Raw genomic sequence first — 18,212 nt, forward strand, 5'->3', positions numbered from 1 at the left:
AAATGGACAGGTTTGCTGTGTAATGATCCTGTTTCTCTTCTTGTGAACACGTTTCATCACAGTGATGCATCTATGTGATGAATGCTGGTTTTCCAGAAATCGTGATTGAAAGATTATTGAAATTAGGAGGGAAATACAGAAATTCTCCTACCGGGATTTCTGGAAAACCTCTGAATTTTTGGAAAGTTACAAAAATGTTGCAACCTTTGTGTATGTAATTTCCTCTTTAGTTTATCAGCTGCTGAACATAGCCCTGGTCTAAAAACAGTGTTGACCAGAACCCTGATTGTGTGATGTTGGTCTATGTCCTAACCAGGAGGAACAGCGTTGACCAGAACCCTGATTGTGTGATGCTGGTCTATGTCCTAACCAGGAGGAACAGCGTTGACCAGAACCCTGATTGTGTGATGTTGGTCTATGTCCTAACCAGGAGAAACAGCGTTGACCAGAACCCTGATTGTGTGATGTTGGTCTATGTCCTAACCAGGAGGAACAGCGTTGACTAGAACCCTGATTGTATGATGCTGGTCTATGTCCTAACCAGGAGGAACAGCGTTGACTAGAACCCTGATTGTGTGATGCTGGTCTATGTCCTAACTAGGAGGAACAGCGTTGACCAGAACCCTGATTGTGTGATGCTGGTCTATGTCCTAACCAGGAGGAACAGTGTTGACCAGAACCCTGATTGTGTGATGCTGGTCTATGTCCTAACCAGGAGGAACAGCGTTGACTAGATGGAACAGCGTTGACTAGAACCCTGATTGTGTGATGCTGGTCTATGTCCTAACCAGGAGGAACAGCGTTGATCAGAACCCTGATTGTATGATGCTGGTCTATGTCCTAACCAGGAGGAACAGCGTTGATCAGAACCCTGATTGTGTGATGCTGGTCTATGTCCTAACCAGGAGGAACAGCGTTGATCAGAACCCTGATTGTGTGATGTTGGTCTATGTCCTAACCAGGAGGAACAGCGTTGACCAGAACCCTGATTGTGTGATGCTGGTCTATGTCCTAACCAGGAGGAACAGCGTTGACCAGAACCCTGATTGTGTGATGCTGGTCTATGTCCTAACCAGGAGGAACAGCGTTGATCAGAACCCTGATTGTGTGATGTTGGTCTATGTCCTAACCAGGAGGAACAGCGTTGATCAGAACCCTGATTGTGTGATGTTGGTCTATGTCCTAACTAGGAGGAACAGCGTTGATCAGAACCCTGATTGTGTGATGTTGGTCTATGTCCTAACCAGGAGGAACAGCGTTGACCAGAACCCTGCTTGTGTGATGCTGGTCTATGTCCTAACCAGGAGGAACAGCGTTGACCAGAACCCTGATTGTGTGATGCTGGTCTATGTCCTAACCAGGAGGAACAGCGTTGACCAGGACCCTGATTGTGTGATGCTGGTCTATGTCCTAACCAGGAGGAACAGCGTTGATCAGAACCCTGATTGTGTGATGCTGGTCTATGTCCTAACTAGGAGAAACAGCGTTGATCAGAACCCTGATTGTGTGATGCTGGTCTATGTCCTAACCAGGAGGAACAGCGTTGATCAGAACCCTGATTGTGTGATGCTGGTCTATGTCCTAACCAGGAGGAACAGCGTTGATCAGAACCCTGATTGTGTGATGCTGGTCTATGTCCTAACTAGGAGGAACAGCGTTGACCAGAACCCTGATTGTGTGATGCTGGTCTATGTCCTAACCAGGAGGAACAGTGTTGACCAGAACCCTGATTGTGTGATGCTGGTCTATGTCCTAACTAGGAGGAACAGCGTTGACTAGAACCCTGATTGTGTGATGCTGGTCTATGTCCTAACTAGGAGGAACAGCGTTGACTAGAACCCTGATTGTGTGATGTTGGTCTATGTCCTAACCAGGAGGAACAGCGTTGACTAGAACCCTGATTGTGTGATGCTGGTCTATGTCCTAACCAGGAGGAACAGCGTTGACCAGAACCCTGATTGTGTGATGTTGGTCTATGTCCTAACCAGGAGGAACAGCGTTGATCAGAACCCTGATTGTGTGATGTTGGTCTTTGTCCTAACTAGGAGGAACAGCGTTGATCAGAACCCTGATTGTGTGATGTTGGTCTATGTCCTAACCAGGAGGAACAGCGTTGATCAGAACCCTGATTGTGTGATGCTGGTCTATGTCCTAACCAGGAGGAACAGCGTTGATCAGAACCCTGATTGTGTGATCTGGTCTATGTCCTAGCGTTGATCAGAACCCTGATTGTGTGATGCTGGTCTATGTCCTAACCAGGAGGAACAGCGTTGATCAGAACCCTGATTGTGTGATGTTGGTCTATGTCCTAACCAGGAGGAACAGCATTGATCAGAACCCTGATTGTGTGATCCTGGTCTATGTCCTAGCGTTGATCAGAACCCTGATTGTGTGATGTTGGTCTATGTCCTAACTAGGAGGAACAGCGTTGATCAGAACCCTGATTGTGTGATGCTGGTCTATGTCCTAACCAGGAGGAACAGCGTTGATCAGGACCCTGATTGTGTGATCTGGTCTATGTCCTAACTAGGAGGAACAGCGTTGATCAGAACCCTGATTGTGTGATGCTGGTCTATGTCCTAACCAGGAGGAACAGCGTTGATCAGAACCCTGATTGTGTGATGTTGGTCTATGTCCTAACCAGGAGGAACAGCGTTGATCAGAACCCTGATTGTGTGATCCTGGTCTATGTCCTAGCGTTGATCAGAACCCTGATTGTGTGATGTTGGTCTATGTCCTAACTAGGAGGAACAGCGTTGATCAGAACCCTGATTGTGTGATGCTGGTCTATGTCCTAACCAGGAGGAACAGCGTTGATCAGGACCCTGATTGTGTGATCTGGTCTATGTCCTAACTAGGAGGAACAGCGTTGATCAGAACCCTGATTGTGTGATGCTGGTCTATGTCCTAACCAGGAGGAACAGCGTTGATCAGAACCCTGATTGTGTGATGTTGGTCTATGTCCTAACCAGGAGGAACAACGTTGACCAGAACCCTGCTTGTGTGATGCTGGTCTATGTCCTAACCAGGAGGAACAGCGTTGACCAGAACCCTGATTGTGTGATGCTGGTCTATGTCCTAACCAGGAGGAACAGCGTTGACCAGGACCCTGATTGTGTGATGCTGGTCTATGTCCTAACCAGGAGGAACAGCGTTGACTAGAACCCTGATTGTGTGATGCTGGTCTATGTCCTAACCAGGAGGAACAGCGTTGACCAGAACCCTGCTTGTGTGATGCTGGTCTATGTCCTAACCAGGAGGAACAGCGTTGATCAGAACCCTGATTGTGTGATGCTGGTCTATGTCCTAACCAGGAGGAACAGCGTTGATCAGAACCCTGATTGTGTGATGCTGGTCTATGTCCTAACTAGGAGGAACAGCGTTGACCAGAACCCTGATTGTGTGATGCTGGTCTATGTCCTAACCAGGAGGAACAGTGTTGACCAGAACCCTGATTGTGTGATGCTGGTCTATGTCCTAACTAGGAGGAACAGCGTTGACTAGAACCCTGATTGTGTGATGCTGGTCTATGTCCTAACTAGGAGGAACAGCGTTGACTAGAACCCTGATTGTGTGATGTTGGTCTATGTCCTAACCAGGAGGAACAGCGTTGACTAGAACCCTGATTGTGTGATGCTGGTCTATGTCCTAACCAGGAGGAACAGCGTTGACCAGAACCCTGATTGTGTGATGTTGGTCTATGTCCTAACCAGGAGGAACAGCGTTGATCAGAACCCTGATTGTGTGATGTTGGTCTTTGTCCTAACTAGGAGGAACAGCGTTGATCAGAACCCTGATTGTGTGATGTTGGTCTATGTCCTAACCAGGAGGAACAGCGTTGATCAGAACCCTGATTGTGTGATGCTGGTCTATGTCCTAACCAGGAGGAACAGCGTTGATCAGAACCCTGATTGTGTGATCCTGGTCTATGTCCTAGCGTTGATCAGAACCCTGATTGTGTGATGCTGGTCTATGTCCTAACCAGGAGGAACAGCGTTGATCAGAACCCTGATTGTGTGATGTTGGTCTATGTCCTAACCAGGAGGAACAGCATTGATCAGAACCCTGATTGTGTGATCCTGGTCTATGTCCTAGCGTTGATCAGAACCCTGATTGTGTGATGTTGGTCTATGTCCTAACTAGGAGGAACAGCGTTGATCAGAACCCTGATTGTGTGATGCTGGTCTATGTCCTAACCAGGAGGAACAGCGTTGATCAGGACCCTGATTGTGTGATCTGGTCTATGTCCTAACTAGGAGGAACAGCGTTGATCAGAACCCTGATTGTGTGATGCTGGTCTATGTCCTAACCAGGAGGAACAGCGTTGATCAGAACCCTGATTGTGTGATGTTGGTCTATGTCCTAACCAGGAGGAACAGCGTTGATCAGAACCCTGATTGTGTGATCCTGGTCTATGTCCTAGCGTTGATCAGAACCCTGATTGTGTGATGTTGGTCTATGTCCTAACTAGGAGGAACAGCGTTGATCAGAACCCTGATTGTGTGATGCTGGTCTATGTCCTAACCAGGAGGAACAGCGTTGATCAGGACCCTGATTGTGTGATCTGGTCTATGTCCTAACTAGGAGGAACAGCGTTGATCAGAACCCTGATTGTGTGATGCTGGTCTATGTCCTAACCAGGAGGAACAGCGTTGATCAGAACCCTGATTGTGTGATGTTGGTCTATGTCCTAACCAGGAGGAACAACGTTGACCAGAACCCTGCTTGTGTGATGCTGGTCTATGTCCTAACCAGGAGGAACAGCGTTGACCAGAACCCTGATTGTGTGATGCTGGTCTATGTCCTAACCAGGAAGAACAGCGTTGACCAGGACCCTGATTGTGTGATGCTGGTCTATGTCCTAACCAGGAGGAACAGCGTTGACTAGAACCCTGATTGTGTGATGCTGGTCTATGTCCTAACCAGGAGGAACAGCGTTGACCAGAACCCTGCTTGTGTGATCCTGGTCTATGTCCTAGCGTTGATCAGAACCCTGATTGTGGAGGAACCAGCGTTGATCAGAACCCTGATTGTGTGATGTTGGTCTATGTCCTAACCAGGAGGAACAGCGTTGATCAGAACCCTGATTGTGTGATCCTGGTCTATGTCCTAGCGTTGATCAGAACCCTGATTGTGTGATGTTGGTCTATGTCCTAACTAGGAGGAACAGCGTTGATCAGAACCCTGATTGTGTGATGCTGGTCTATGTCCTAACCAGGAGGAACAGCGTTGATCAGGACCCTGATTGTGTGATCTGGTCTATGTCCTAACTAGGAGGAACAGCGTTGATCAGAACCCTGATTGTGTGATGCTGGTCTATGTCCTAACCAGGAGGAACAGCGTTGATCAGAACCCTGATTGTGTGATGTTGGTCTATGTCCTAACCAGGAGGAGCGTTGATCAGCGTTGACCAGAACCCTGATTGTGTGATGTTGGTCTATGTCCTAACCAGGAGGAACAGCGTTGACCAGAACCCTGATTGTGTGATGCTGGTCTATGTCCTAACCAGGAGGAGGAACAGATCGTTGACCAGGACCCTGATTGTGTGATGCTGGTCTATGTCCTAACCAGGAGGAACAGCTTTGATCAGAACCCTGATTGTGTGATGCTGGTCTATGTCCTAACCAGGAGGAACAGCATTGACCAGAACCCTGATTGTGTGATGCTGGTCTATGTCCTAACCAGGAGGAACAGCGTTGATCAGAACCCTGATTGTGTGATGTTGGTCTATGTCCTAACCAGGAGGAACAGCGTTGACCAGAACCCTGCTTGTGTGATGCTGGTCTATGTCCTAACCAGGAGGGACAGCGTTGACTAGAACCCTGATTGTGTGATGCTGGTCTATGTCCTAACCAGGAGGAAAAGCATTGACCAGAACCCTGATTGTGTGATGCTGGTCTATGTCCTAACCAGGAGGAACAGCGTTGATCAGAACCCTGATTGTGTGATGCTGGTCTATGTCCTAACCAGGAGGAACAGCGTTGATCAGAACCCTGATTGTGTGATGCTGGTCTATGTCCTAACCAGGAGGAACAGCGTTGACCAGAACCCTGATTGTGTGATGCTGGTCTATGTCCTAACCAGGAGGAACAGCGTTGACCAGAACCCTGATTGTGTGATGCTGGTCTATGTCCTAACCAGGAGGAACAGCGTTGACCAGAACCCTGATTGTGTGATGCTGGTCTATGTCCTAACCAGGAGAAACAGCGTTGACCAGAACCCTGATTGTGTGATGCTGGTCTATGTCCTAACCAGGAGGAACAGCATTGACCAGAACCCTGATTGTGTGATCCTGGTCTATTTCCTAACCAGGAGGAACAGCGTTGATCAGAACCCTGATTGTGTGATGCTGGTCTATGTCCTAACCAGGAGGAACAGCGTTGACCAGAACCCTGATTGTGTGATGTTGGTCTATGTCCTAACCAGGAGGAACAGCGTTGATCAGAACCCTGATTGTGTGATGTTGGTCTATGTCCTAACCAGGAGGAACAGCGTTGACCAGAACCCTGATTGTGTGATGCTGGTCTATGTCCTAACCAGGAGGAACAGCGTTGATCAGAACCCTGATTGTGTGATCCTGGTCTATGAGCGTTGATCCCTGATTGTGTGATGCTGGTCTATGTCCTAACCAGGAGGAACAGCGTTGATCAGAACCCTGATTGTGTGATGCTGGTCTATGTCCTAACCAGGAGGAACAGCGTTGATCAGGACCCTGATTGTGTGATCTGGTCTATGTCCTAACCAGGAGGAACAGCGTTGATCAGAACCCTGATTGTGTGATGCTGGTCTATGTCCTAACCAGGAGGAACAGCGTTGACCAGAACCCTGATTGTGTGATGTTGGTCTATGTCCTAACCAGGAGGAACAGCGTTGATCAGAACCCTGATTGTGTGATCCTGGTCTATGTCCTAGCGTTGATCAGAACCCTGATTGTGTGATGTTGGTCTATGTCCTAACTAGGAGGAACAGCGTTGATCAGAACCCTGATTGTGTGATGCTGGTCTATGTCCTAACCAGGAGGAACAGCGTTGATCAGGACCCTGATTGTGTGATCTGGTCTATGTCCTAACTAGGAGGAACAGCGTTGATCAGAACCCTGATTGTGTGATGCTGGTCTATGTCCTAACCAGGAGGAACAGCGTTGATCAGAACCCTGATTGTGTGATGTTGGTCTATGTCCTAACCAGGAGGAACAGCGTTGACCAGAACCCTGCTTGTGTGATGCTGGTCTATGTCCTAACCAGGAGGAACAGCGTTGACCAGAACCCTGATTGTGTGATGCTGGTCTATGTCCTAACCAGGAGGAACAGCGTTGACCAGGACCCTGATTGTGTGATGCTGGCCTATGTCCTAACCAGGAGGAACAGCTTTGACTAGAACCCTGATTGTGTGATGCTGGTCTATGTCCTAACCAGGAGGAACAGCATTGACCAGAACCCTGATTGTGTGATGCTGGTCTATGTCCTAACCAGGAGGAACAGCGTTGATCAGAACCCTGATTGTGTGATGTTGGTCTATGTCCTAACCAGGAGGAGATCAGAACAGCGTTGAGCGTTGATCAGAACCCTGATTGTGTGATGCTGGTCTATGTCCTAACCAGGAGGAACAGCGTTGATCAGAACCCTGATTGTGTGATGCTGGTCTATGTCCTAACCAGGAGGAACAGCATTGATCAGGACCCTGATTGTGTGATCTGGTCTATGTCCTAACCAGGAGGAACAGCGTTGACCGGAACCCTGATTGTGTGATGCTGGTCTATGTCCTAACCAGGAGGAACAGCGTTGACCAGAACCCTGATTGTGTGATGCTGGTCTATGTCCTAACCAGGAGGAACAGCGTTGACCAGAACCCTGATTGTGTGATGCTGGTCTATGTCCTAACCAGGAGGAACAGCGTTGACCAGAACCCTGATTGTGTGATGCTGGTCTATGTCCTAACCAGGAGGAACAGCGTTGACCAGGACCCTGATTGTGTGATGCTGGCCTATGTCCTAACCAGGAGGAACAGCTTTGACTAGAACCCTGATTGTGTGATGCTGGTCTATGTCCTAACCAGGAGGAACAGCATTGACCAGAACCCTGATTGTGTGATGCTGGTCTATGTCCTAACCAGGAGGAACAGCGTTGATCAGAACCCTGATTGTGTGATGCTGGTCTATGTCCTAACCAGGAGGAACAGCGTTGACCAGAACCCTGCTTGTGTGATGCTGGTCTATGTCCTAACCAGGAGGGACAGCGTTGACTAGAACCCTGATTGTGTGATGCTGGTCTATGTCCTAACCAGGAGGAAAAGCATTGACCAGAACCCTGATTGTGTGATGCTGGTCTATGTCCTAACCAGGAGGAACAGCGTTGACCAGAACCCTGATTGTGTGATGCTGGTCTATGTCCTAACCAGGAGGAACAGCGTTGACCAGAACCCTGATTGTGTGATGCTGGTCTATGTCCTAACCAGGAGGAACAGCGTTGACCAGAACCCTGATTGTGTGATGCTGGTCTATGACCTAACCAGGAGGAACAGCGTTGACCAGAAACCTGATTGTGTGATCTGGTCTATGTCCTAACCAGGAGGAACAGCGTTGACCGGAACCCTGATTGTGTGATACTGGTCTATGTCCTAACCAGGAGGAACAGCGTTGGCCAGAACCCTGATTGTGTGATGCTGGTCTATGTCCTAACCAGGAGGAACAGCGTTGATCAGGACATCTCATTTGATTGAAATAGATACACTTTGATATCTCAGCTGTTTGTTTTAGCAAATACAGAAGTGATAAGGAGAGCGGACGGCTTCTCCAATCTCTTTTGCATAACTTTTACTTATACAGGTTTGTCTCACTGAGATAAACAAATCTTCTGGAAGAGAGACCTGTTCAAAATAGCAGCAGTGGGCAGGAAGTGAGGAAATCTTTGTTGTGGCTGTTGTGGATGTTTTGAAGGTTGTGGCTAGATGGTATACAGCTACAGACAGGAGTGACTTTTCATAGCAGGTTAGGACAGCATTTTAGGTAACCCTAACCTTAACCTTTTACTACAATGGGCTAAATCAGGGTCACACAGTGTTTCTTGGTAGTCTTAAAACAAATCAACTTTGAAACAAAAGTAAACACCTCACACACTTGGTAATGGGCTTAAAAATGGGTTATGGGCTTGTACCATGTCAGATATAGAGTGGACATGTAGTACATGTTGAGTTAGCATCCCAATTTGACACTTTATATACTTCACAGAAGATTGAAATATAAAAACCGTTTGACATAGGATCACAGGATTTTCGGCAGCTCTTTTGAAATAATGTAAAAAACAATTATGAAATTATGAAAAATATTAACATTCCACCCATGAGGCCACTAGAGGGTGATTTGACCATTTGACTGAAGGAAAGGGGGAGTAACCCAATTCTCCTGAACACTGTCCTAACCTTAGCCTCATTAACCCACATTCTTCTAACCTGCTGCGTAAATTCTCCTAACCTGCTGAGTAAATTCTCCTAACCTGCTGCGTAAATTCTCCTAACCTGCTGAGTAAATTTTCCTAACCTGCTGAGTAAGTTCTCCTAACCTGCTGAGTAAATTCTCCTAACCTGCTGAGTAAATTCTCCTAACCTGCTGAGTAAATTCTCCTAACCTGCTGAGTAAATTCTCCTAACCTGCTGAGTAAGTTCTCCTAACCTGCTGCGTAAATTCTCCTAACCTGCTGAGTAAGTTCTCCTAACCTGCTGAGTAAATTCTCCTAACCTGCTGAGTAAGTTCTCCTAACCTGCTGCGTAAATTCTCCTAACCTGCTGAGTAAGTTCTCCTAACCTGCTGAGTAAATTCTCCTAACCTGCTGAGTAAATTCTCCTAACCTGCTGAGTAAATTCTCCTAACCTGCTGAGTAAATTCTCCTAACTGTATACCATCCATAGCTGTATACCATCTAGTCAAAACCATGTTTGAATGGCCATGCTTTAAATAACACGTTATGTCCACAACATGGTCACAACTAAACTATAAGTTATCAGAGAATACAAGTTTCTTTTGTTGTTGCTGTTTGGCTTGTTATTTGAATCTATATCAACAACATCTGTGGTAATATTGTTCTATTCATGTCTCATCAAGGAACATTTCCCTCAGTAGATTGAGGAGAATGAGGCTGAAGCGGTAGCTATTAGGTACAGTGGGGCAAAAAAGTATTTAGTCAGCCACCAATTGTGCAGGTTCTCCCACTTAAAAAGACGGGAGAGGCCTGTAATTTTCACCATAGGTACACTTCAACTATGACAGACAAAATGAGGGGAAAAAATCCAGAAAATCACATTGTAGGATTTTAAATGAATATATTTGCAAATTATGGTGGAAAATAAGGATTTGGTCACCTACAAACAAGCAATATTTCTGGCTCTCACAGACCTGTAACTGGTAGTGGGGAGAACTTGCACAATTGGTGGCTGACTATATACTTTTTTCCCCCAACTGTAGGTATTGTCGACAGACACATCCATTTCTCTCCGATATACTGTATTTCACTGTGGAACCTTTTGTCACAATGAAAGGTGATTTATTGCATCCATGTCAGGTAATTGCCTCAATAGTAAGAGGCAGCAACAACAAAAAAACGGTCTGGTTTAGGGGGCAGATAAGGGAGCTAGCTAGCAGATTCCAGTTTCATTACGTTACAAAACACACGCGTTAAGGTTCAAAACATCCACATCAACTAATAATACAAGTTCTCGTGTCTTCAGAAGGTCCAAGCATTGCGCCTCTCCCCCCCCCCCTCCTCCTCCTCCTCCTACTCCTCCTCACCCCCCAAACACACACACACACACACACACACGCACACACACACACACACACACACACACACACACACACACACACACACACACACACACACACACACACACACACACACACACAGACATATGATACTGATAATCAAATGTTACCAACAGCCAAGCCCACGCCAACAGCCAAGCCCACGCCAAGCCCACGCCAACAGCCAAGCCCACGCCAACAATCCGCATTACTAGTTTTCCCAGAGATCAGACTGACATATTTCCTTGGGGAAGCCTGTGTTGTGGCTTTGCGGCTGCTAAGCTTATTTTTTTTTAGGCAGGACATAAGCTGTTTGAGTTGACTTTGGTTTAATGCCCCCCCCCCCATTCTGTCTTCCAGATAAAGAAATACTTCGAGCTGGAGCCTTTAGCCAAGGGGAAGCGTTGGATCCTGGAGGGCAGTACGACAAACAGCATGGTGGCCGTGAAGGAGAACTTTATCAGGCTAATCAGACTACTGGAGGACACGGACACAGGGCTACCTGCAAGGATATGATGCTAATGCTACATTAGAAACAGGGCTACCCGCAAGGGTATGATGCTAATGCTACATTAGACACAGGGCTACCCACAAGGATATGATGCTAATGCTACATTAGACACAGGGCTACCCGCAAGGATATGATGCTAATGCTACATTAGAAACAGGGCTACCCGCAAGGATATGATGCTAATGCTACATTAGCATCTTATAGCAAAGGATATCATAGCTTACAATTCTAGGGAGAGAGAACGTTTTTGTACTGTTACCCGTAATGTTCCACTTAATGTTTGAATGTCCAGTTTTCCGTTAGTTAAGGGAACATTCTATGTTAGCAAAGAAAAAACTTTTTAGCATGGTGTTAAAAGTTAGGAGAATATTCCCTTAATGTCAAGCAGAACTTATCTAGAACGTGGTTACAACGTTCTTAGAATATAGAACATTAATGTAGGGCGTTGCAAGAAGAGTGGTCTATGGGGGGGCTGCCCCCCCATCAGGGTCGAGAAGAGTGGTCTATGGGGAGGCTGCCCCCACATCAGGGTCGAGGAGAGGGGTAGGACGTTATAGGACGTTGCAAGAACATTCCCGTGTACAGTTTTCTGAGGGTTAGGAGAACATTCATGCAACGTTCCCCATGAAACTTGTCTAGAACATTTACAATCTTAAGTTCTGAGAACATGGTAATCATGTTGTTGCTAAACAACCAACCCATCTGTAAGTTGTTGCTAAACAACCAACCCATCTGTAGGTTGTTGCTAAACAACCAACCCATCTGTAGGTTGTTGCTAAACAACCAACCCATCTGTAGGTTGTTGCTAAACAACCAACCCATCTGTAGGTTGTTGCTAAACAACCAACCCATCTGTAGGTTGTTGCTAAACAACCAACCCATCTGTAGGTTGTTGCTAAACAACCAACCCATCTGTAGGTTGTTGCTAAACAACCAACCCATCTGTAGGTTGTTGCTAAACAACCAACCCATCTGTAAGTTGTTGCTAAACAACCAACCCATCTGTAGGTTGTTGCTAAACAACCAACCCATCTGTAAACAACCAAGGGTTGTTGCTAAACAACCAACCCATCTGTAGGTTGTTGCTAAACAACCAACCCATCTGTAGGTTGTTGCTAAACAACCAACCCATCTGTAGGTTGTTGCTAAACAACCAACCCATCTGTAGGTTGTTGCTAAACAACCAACCCATCTGTAGGTTGTTGCTAAACAACCAACCCATCTGTAGGTTGTTGCTAAACAACCAACCCATCTGTAAACAACCAACCCATCTGGTTGTTGCTAAACAACCAACCCATCTGTAGGTTGTTGCTAAACAACCAACCCATCTGTAGGTTGTTGCTAAACAACCAACCCATCTGTAAGTTGTTGCTAAACAACCAACCCATCTGTAGGTTGTTGCTAAACAACCAACCCATCTGTAGGTTGTTGCTAAACAACCAACCCATCTGTAGGTTGTTGCTAAACAACCAACCCATCTGTAGGTTGTTGCTAAACAACCAACCCATCTGTAGGTTGTTGCTAAACAACCAACCCATCTGTAGGTTGGTCTACTTGACATTAAGGGAATGGTCTCTTGGAAACATTCATTGCGCATCACGGGAAAATTCCTATGAAAATGTTAGTTTATGAACTGGATGAGACTCTAAAGGGAACATTCTTCTAAAGTTGTGGGAACATTTGTTGTTAGCTGGCATGGCGATAATGATACTAATATTGATGCTAATGTTAGCATGTTGAGTCAAAGGATGGTATGACGTTAATGCTAATGTTAGCTTGTTGAGTCGAAAGATAATATGATGTTAATGCTAACGTTAGCATGTTGAGTCAAAAGATGGTATGATGTTAATACTAACACTAGCATGTTGAGTCAAAGGATGGTATGATGTTAATGCTAACGTTAGCGTGTTGATTCAAAGGATGGTATGACGTTAATGCTAACGTTAGCATGTTGAGTCGAAGGATGGTATGACGTTAATGTTAGCATGTGAGTGAAAGGACAACCACAGCAAGACCTGCCAGTGTTCACAGTCACACATTAACATGGTGAAACGTCTTTGCGTTCATGTAGTTGATTTTGGAGTTGTGTTTTGTTCTCACAGACTCTTGTCTCGCCCAGTTTTGGAAGCGGGATTAAGTAAATGGAAGCAGCGCAGCACAGAACAGAAAATTCATCTGTAAGCGTTCAACAGAACAGCTACACAACACATCCTCCTTTCCAAAACAAACTCAGTTCCATTCAACCCACCAACTGATGTTGTTTGTTTTGTTCGTAATGAAGGAAACTCCTTCAACTTTCTCAGTAATGGAAGCTGTTTGTTTACCACTAATGTGTGCCATGTCAATGAAACCCCCGCGGCGCCATTCACAGCGTACGGCATTCCTCAAGTCGTCATCATGAACACACTGCAGTGACTGCAGCTCATCTGTAAATATGTTTAACATTTGGGATAATTGCTTCACCGTATGTCCACCTGAGCAGCACATATGCCTGAAATTAGCCAGAAAAGTGCCAGTTGTCAAGTGGCCTAGTTGTTCAGTACTGATAACTAACAATGTTCTGGGACTCAAGGAAATGAGGTCTGAAGCCTTCTGTTGTGTGTTAACATACTGTAGTTACAGAGAAGTGGGTAGTTAAAAACACAGCAAGACAGGTAGGCAGGCAGACAACATCCCCCTTTGAGTCTTAATGTCCCTAGGAAGGTCCCATACTAGTCTCTAGGTCTATAATGGGATATTCTTATGCAGAATAATCTGTATGGCAAGACAGAAGTACTATAGAACATGGGATGAAGGGGTTAGGGGTCGTGTGGGATGGGGTGGAATGCTAATATCAATCGCCGTCGGCAACAGCTGCGTCTGACACGGATTTGTCCTGCCTGCCAACCTAATGCCTTCCAACTGTCTGTCTGTGAAGACCCCCTGTCTAACACCCTAGGACCCCCCAACACATCTCGAACCCCCCAACACACCCCCAACACATCTCGAACCCCCCAACACACCCCCACCACATCCTGGACCCCCAACACACCCCCACCACATCCTGGACCCTCCAACACCCCCACCACATCCTGGACCCTCCAACACCCCCACCACATCCTGGACCCCCACCACATCCCGGGCCCCCAACACACCCCCACCACATCCCGGACCCCCAACACACCCTCACCACATCCTGGACCCCCAACACACCCCCACAACATCCTGGACCCCCAACACACCCCCCACCACATCCTGGACCCCACCACATCCCCACCACATCCCGGACCCCCAACACACCCCCACCGCATCCCAGACCCCCAACACACCCCCACCGCATTCCGGACCCCCAACACACCCCCACCGCATTCCGGACTCCCCAACACACCCCCACCGCATTCGGACCCCCAACACACCCCCACCGCATCCTGGACCCCTAACACACCCCCACCACATCCTGGACCCCTAACACATACCCACCACATCCTGGACCCCCACCACACCCCCACCACATCCCGGACCCCCAACACACCCCCACCCCATCCCGGACCCCCAACACACCCCCACCACATCCCGGACCCCCAACACACCCCACCACATCCCGGACCCCCAACACACCCCCACCACATCCCGGACCCCCAACACACCCCCACCACATCCCGGACCCCCAACACACCCCCACCACATCCTGGAGCCCCAACACACCCCATCACATCCTGGACCCCTAACACACCCCCACCACATCCCGGACCCCCAACACACCCCCACCACATCCCGGACCCCCAACACACCCCGACCACATCCTGGACCCCCAACACACCCCCACCACATCCTGGACCCCTAACACACCCCCACCACATCCTGGACCCCCAACACACCCTCACCACATCCTGGACCCCTAACACATCCCCACCACATCCTGGACCCCCAACACATCCCCACCACATCCTGGACCCCCAACACACCCCCACCACATCCTGGACCCCTAACACACCCCCACCACATCCTGGACCCCCAACACACCCCCACCACATCCCGGACCCCCAACACACCCCCACCACATCCCGGACCCCCAACACACCCCGACCACATCCTGGACCCCCAACACACCCCCACCACATCCTGGACCCCTAACACACCCCCACCACATCCTGGACCCCTAACACACCCTCACCACATCCTGGACCCCTAACACACCCCCACCACATCCTGGACCCCCAACACACCCTCACCACATCCTGGACCCCTAACACATCCCCACCACATCCTGGACCCCCAACACATCCCCACCACATCCTGGACCCCCAACACATCCCCACCACATCCTGGACCCCCAACACACCCCCACCACATCCTGGACCCCTAACACATCCCCACCACATCCTGGACCCCCAACACACCCCCACCACATCCTGGACCCCTAACACATCCCCACCACATCCTGGATCCCCAACACAACCCCGGAACCCCGGAACCCCGGAACCGCAACACACCCCCGGACTCCCAACACATTCTGTAAATGTCACGTTTTATAAACATTTGACAGAGATTCCTAGGGATGTTGCTCTGAAATGGCTGTAATATTATAAACACAGTGGTGTAAAGTACTTAAATATAAAAAATATAAAAATACTCTAAAGTACTCCTTAAGTAGTGTTTTTTGTTGGTATCTTTACTTTACTATTTATATTTTGGAAAACTTTTACTTCACTACATTCCTAAAGAAAAGTATGTACTTTTCAACTCTAGACATTTTCCTTGACACCCAAAAGTAACAGTTCCATTTCGAATGCTGAGCAGGACTGGAAAATGGTCCCATTCACATCAAATGGTCATCCCTACTGCTGATCTGGCAAAGTCACTCAACACAAATGCTTCATCTGTAAAGTATGTCAGAGTGTGCCCCTGGCTATCTGAAAATCGTGCCATCTGCTTTGCTTATTAATTATATATTTACATAGATATTTTACCTTTATTTAACTACGCAAGTCAGTTAAAGAACAAATTATTATTTACAATGACAGCCTAGGAACAGTGGGTTAACTGCCTTGTTCAGGGGTAGAACAACATATTTTTATCTTGTTAACTCAGGGATTCGATCTAGCAACCTTTCGGTTACAAGTCCAACGCTCTAACCACTAGGCTACGTGCCAGCCCATATATTCCTTAATATAAGGAATTTGAAATTATTTATTATTTTACTTTTGATACTTAAATATATTTTAACAATTACATTTACATTCAATACTTAAGTATATTTAAAACCAAATACTTTTAGACTTTTACTCAAGTAGTATTTTACTGGGTGACTTTAACTTTTACTTGAGTCATTTTCTTTTAAGGTATCTTTACTTTTACTCAAGTATGACAATTGGATACTTGTTCCACCACTGCAACACCAGACTCCCCATTTGCACTCTACCCAAGCCCCCTACCCATCCCATCCCAGAACCACAGTCCACTGCCAGCTCCACTCCCTATTCCAGTACTTTCTAGCTGTGGTATTTACAAGATCCCCCACCCCCTCTTCCCAGATGCAAATTTGGATCATTGTGGCACGGTCTTCATTTTTCATGCCTCGAAAGGAAACAGGAGGCCAGTTAGACAAATTTTGGGATGAAAGTATTTTTGTGTCCCACAGATTAGGTTACTTGGAAACAGTCATCCTTCTGTTTTTGTAGGCTAAGCATTAGCCAATCTATTGTATTAAAAGCACCTCTTTGTCGCACCATTCACTACTACATTGTGTGGAAATAAATATTGATCAGTCATATTTGTCTCTGTCTGCAAATCGTCGCGCTCCTATTAAGTTAGGGTACATTATTCAAAACAATAGCTCAAGGGGAGGTGCAAGTACCTGTTTTTTTGGCTTCGTGCTGTTCACTGACAGATTTGCTGCATGTTCCCGACTGTAGGTTAATGGGCTACATCCACAGATCATAGAAAGCGAATCTCATTTTAGTTCTGTGAGAGATACTGGTCTCACACGGCCACTCGTTGGTTCTGTTGGGTCTCACACGACCAGGCCAGGCGTTGGTCTCACATGACCAGGCCAGGCGTTGGTCTCACACGGCCACTCGTTGGGTCTCACAGGACCACTCGTTGGGTCTCACACGGCCACTCGTTGGGTCTCACACGGCCACTCGTTGGTTCTGTTGGGTCTCACACGACCAGGCCATGCGTTGGGTCTCACACGGCCACTCGTTGGGTCTCACACGGCCACTCGTTGGGTCTCACACGACCACTCGTTGGGTCTCACACGGCCACTCGTTGGGTCTCACACGACCAGGCCAGGCGTTGGTCTCACACGGCCACTCGTTGGTTCTGTTGGGTCTCACACGACCAGGCCAGGCGTTGGTCTCACACGGCCAGGCCAGGCGTTGGTCTCACACGACCAGGCCAGGCGTTGGTCTCACACGACCAGGCCAGGCGTTGGTCCCACACGACCAGGCCAGGCGTTGGTCTCACACGGCCAGGCCAGGCGTTGGTCTCACACGGCCAGGCCAGGCGTTGGTCTCACACGGCCAGGCCAGGCGTTGGTCTCACACGACCAGGCCAGGCGTTGGTCTCACACGACCAGGCCAGGCGTTGGTCTCACACGACCAGGCCAGGCGTTGGTCTCACACGGCCAGGCCAGGCGTTGGTCTCACACGACCAGGCCAGGCGTTGGTCTCACACGACCAGGCCAGGCGTTGGTCTCACACGACCAGGCCAGGCGTTGGTCTCACACGACCAGGCCAGGCGTTGGTCTCACACGACCAGGCCAGGCGTTGGTCTCAAACATAGGTTACAATGTTGCACAAACCATAAGTCCGGGTCGGCCCAACCCGAATCAACTCTTAGAATATCAGGCCTGGGCTGAAAATCAACTTTTTCACATTCATTTTTTTGGGGGGGTGGGGGCAGGAGAACTAACGAAGAGCCAACTCA

General features: G+C 47.8%; 1 protein-coding gene across 1 annotated transcript; it reads left to right on the top strand.

Annotated features, from left to right (window-relative positions):
• The first annotated feature begins 14,117 nt into the window (after positions 1-14,117).
• LOC135574818 (uncharacterized) lies at positions 14,118-15,416 on the top strand. Its single transcript, XM_065027021.1, has one exon. It carries the CDS (start codon positions 14,118-14,120, stop codon positions 15,414-15,416), a length of 1,299 nt encoding a protein of 432 aa, XP_064883093.1.
• Positions 15,417-18,212: the final 2,796 nt, after the last annotated feature.

The sequence above is a fragment of the Oncorhynchus nerka genome, linkage group LG13 (assembly GCF_034236695.1).
Source record: "Oncorhynchus nerka isolate Pitt River linkage group LG13, Oner_Uvic_2.0, whole genome shotgun sequence".
In the NCBI taxonomy this organism is placed as follows: Eukaryota; Metazoa; Chordata; class Actinopteri; order Salmoniformes; family Salmonidae; genus Oncorhynchus; species Oncorhynchus nerka.